Source organism: Neomonachus schauinslandi, unplaced genomic scaffold (assembly GCF_002201575.2).
Source record: "Neomonachus schauinslandi unplaced genomic scaffold, ASM220157v2 HiC_scaffold_4021, whole genome shotgun sequence".
Taxonomy (NCBI): domain Eukaryota; kingdom Metazoa; phylum Chordata; class Mammalia; order Carnivora; family Phocidae; genus Neomonachus; species Neomonachus schauinslandi.
The window spans coordinates 1-2,902 of record NW_025412709.1 but is presented as its reverse complement, the minus strand read 5'-3'; the positions used below and the strand labels follow the sequence as shown (position 1 = coordinate 2,902).

The window sequence follows — 2,902 nt, the reverse complement described above, 5'->3', positions numbered from 1 at the left end:
GGTTCTTACTGTGGGTGCTGTGGAGCCTGGTTCTCTGATTATGCACACGTTTTCTGTGGGTTTTGCTTTGTTTTGTTGGGTGATTGCAGCAGCATCTGAATGCTGCTGTCTGTGGGCTCCACTCGTGACAGCTCTTTAGGTCCAGCAGCAGAGTGCTGGCTGGACTTGTACCCTGGGGACCAGGGTAGAGGAATAAAGGATAACAAGGGGGCAAATGGCTGTAGGGCTCATTGTTGCCACAGATGTCCCAGGGCTGTGGAAGATAGTAGTTGTGTGCTTTCTGCTGCTGTTGCTGCTTCATACTTATTTCTTTTCTCATCTCTAGGTCAAACGTTCAAGGAGTAAAGGCGGCCTAGCAGGCCCTGATGGGACCAAGTCTGTCTTTGGGCAGATGTGTGCTAAGATGAGCTCGTTTAGTCCCGACAGCCTCCTCCTCCCCCACCGCGTCTGGAAAGTCAAGTTTGTGGGTGAGAACTTGCATGCGCTGGCAGGCCCATGGTCCTGAGGGTTGGCAGTTCTGAGCACAGACACTAGTGCAGTGGGCATTACAAGGAGAGCTGAGAAGTCCATCTAGCTGCACCTTGCAGGGCTTGGCTGGCGTGACTATGAGTTGCTGACTCTCCTTTCCCTCAAGGTGAATCTGTGGATGACTGTGGTGGAGGCTACAGTGAGTCCATAGCCGAGATCTGTGAAGAACTGCAGAATGGACTCACCCCGCTTCTGATCGTGACGCCCAATGGGAGAGACGAGTCAGGGGCCAACCGCGACTGCTACCTCTTCAGCCCTGCTGCCAGGGCGCCTGTGCACACCAACATGTTCCGCTTTCTGGGTGGGCCTTCTTGCACGGGCATGAGGCCCCAGTTACTTAATGTCTACTCTGTCTTGGGAATGACAAATACTTTGAGTGTTTGGTTTAGCTTTTTCAGTGTGCAGTTGCAGGGACATGCAGAGCCCAACCATCAGTGAGTGGCTGGGTGCTAAGGGCCAGAGAGTGTCTGGCACATAGAATATCTGAAATACCATGTTTCTATAGCTTAAATGTATCTGAAACTTGGGATCGGATCTGAGGGGTTTTGGTAGTTGTTCAGTCCCTCCCTCTTATTCCAATAAGTATCTGTGCTGAATGCTCCTGTTGCTGCCTGTACCTCTCCAGGTACTACACCCACCTTCCTTGAGAAACTCCATCTGTTTGTTTTGCCATCAAAGGAATGGAAACTGACCTCTGTGTGGCTTATACCTATTGGTAGAAAGGGAAGAGTTAGAAACTAGGCCCATAGGTACAAAAGGAAACAATGAATTTAGAATAGGACAGATGTTTTAAGGATGGACCTGTCTCCATGAATTTGGGTAACATTGGTTTAGAAGGCACTGAGGTCCAGTGTAGAGCTATTCTGTGGTGTTGATTGAACTGTATGTTTTATCATTGATTTCAAGTATCTCCTGTTACTTCTGCCTTGAATGAGCAGGTGTGTTACTGGGCATCGCTATCCGGACTGGGAGTCCCCTGAGCCTCAACCTGGCCGAGCCTGTCTGGAAGCAGCTGGCTGGGATGAGCCTCACCATTGCAGACCTCAGTGAGGTAACCACCAGGAAGGCGGGGATGGGGAAATGTGACGCCTAGTGTGCCTGGTACAGAGTGCAGGGGGCGCCCCTGGCTACAGACTACCTTCTAGTAGCAAAGAAGGTCTGGATGTTAGGCCAGTTTGCTTCTAGAACTTGATAGACCCATCTGTTTTATGATGCTTTGCAACTTTAAATCTTGTCAGGTAAGAAAGTTCAATTTTCCTGTGGAGGAGCAGAGCTTCAGAGTGGCTGGGTGGCGGCTTTGGCTTTCAGGTGGAGAGACATGACTGGCTGACCACAGCCAGCATCTTCCCTCTGGCCATACTTCCCTTGGTACCATGACTGTAGGGCAGGATCCATCTCCAACCAGTGGCTGTTGCTCTCTTAGTGGTTAATTTTAAGGACTTCCTGGAATTACAATCTCTTTCCTCAGCTCCCTGTGTGAAGTACTTTCTCACTGCCGATCTCTTATTTCCTGGCATGTATAATGCACCAGCAGCCTTGAGGTATGCCCGGTGCAGACTGAGACCCCCTCGTGGCTGAACACCTCAGGTGTGAACTGCAGTCAGAAGTGTGGTAAAGACCCTGACTTGACATGTGGGCTCTGTTTTTTCCCTTAAAAGGTTGATAAAGATTTTATACCTGGGCTCATGTACATCCGTGATAATGAAGCCACCTCAGAGGAGTTTGAGGCCATGAGCCTGCCCTTCACTGTGCCAAGTGCAAGTGGCCAGGACATCCAGCTGAGCTCCAAGTACACACACATCACCCTGGACAACCGTGCAGAGTATGTCCGGCTGGCAATAAACTACAGGTGGGGTCATCTGCCTTCCATTGTTTTGATTCAGTAAATAGCAAAAATAGGAAATAGTTTGCTTGGATGGCTGCATTTTTCAGAAATAACCATACAGTAAAATGCTAGTGGACTTGGTTCCAACGATTGCTGATCTGTAGTCATCAAAGCTTATTTTGTACTCTAAGTCAGAGTATTCGTTATTCTTGGCCTGAGATTCCTGGCTCTGACTAGAAAACCAAGGTGGATAGAATTGTCCTGTTTGGGGAGCTGTCCCGGCAGAAGTCACAGGAGCTGTGGGTGCCCCTCTGTGGTCTGTGAACTCTCCTGGGCAGCAGGGTGTCAGGGGTGGTCCCACCCCTGCCTGGCCCTCACACCAGCATTCCGCATGGTTGCTGTGCGGCAGGTCAGCAATGCCATCCATCTCGCTTCTGCTGCTCCTTGCTGCTTCCACCTGACATTACAAGTCCACACAGTGGACCTTGTTCTCAAGAAACACCTGGCCAGGTACTTGGTGAGATTGCACATTGGGTGGGCTTTGCTTGC

General features: G+C 50.2%; 1 protein-coding gene across 1 annotated transcript; it reads left to right on the top strand.

The window, feature by feature from the left end:
• Positions 1-325: 325 nt before the first annotated feature.
• Positions 326-2,377, top strand: LOC123323974 (E3 ubiquitin-protein ligase HERC2-like; the record flags this gene model as incomplete). Its single annotated transcript, XM_044912506.1, has 4 exons — positions 326-467; positions 635-829; positions 1,467-1,579; positions 2,187-2,377. Coding segments are annotated over 4 exons (641 nt in total), but the record flags the coding sequence as incomplete, so codon positions are not given.
• Positions 2,378-2,902: the final 525 nt, after the last annotated feature.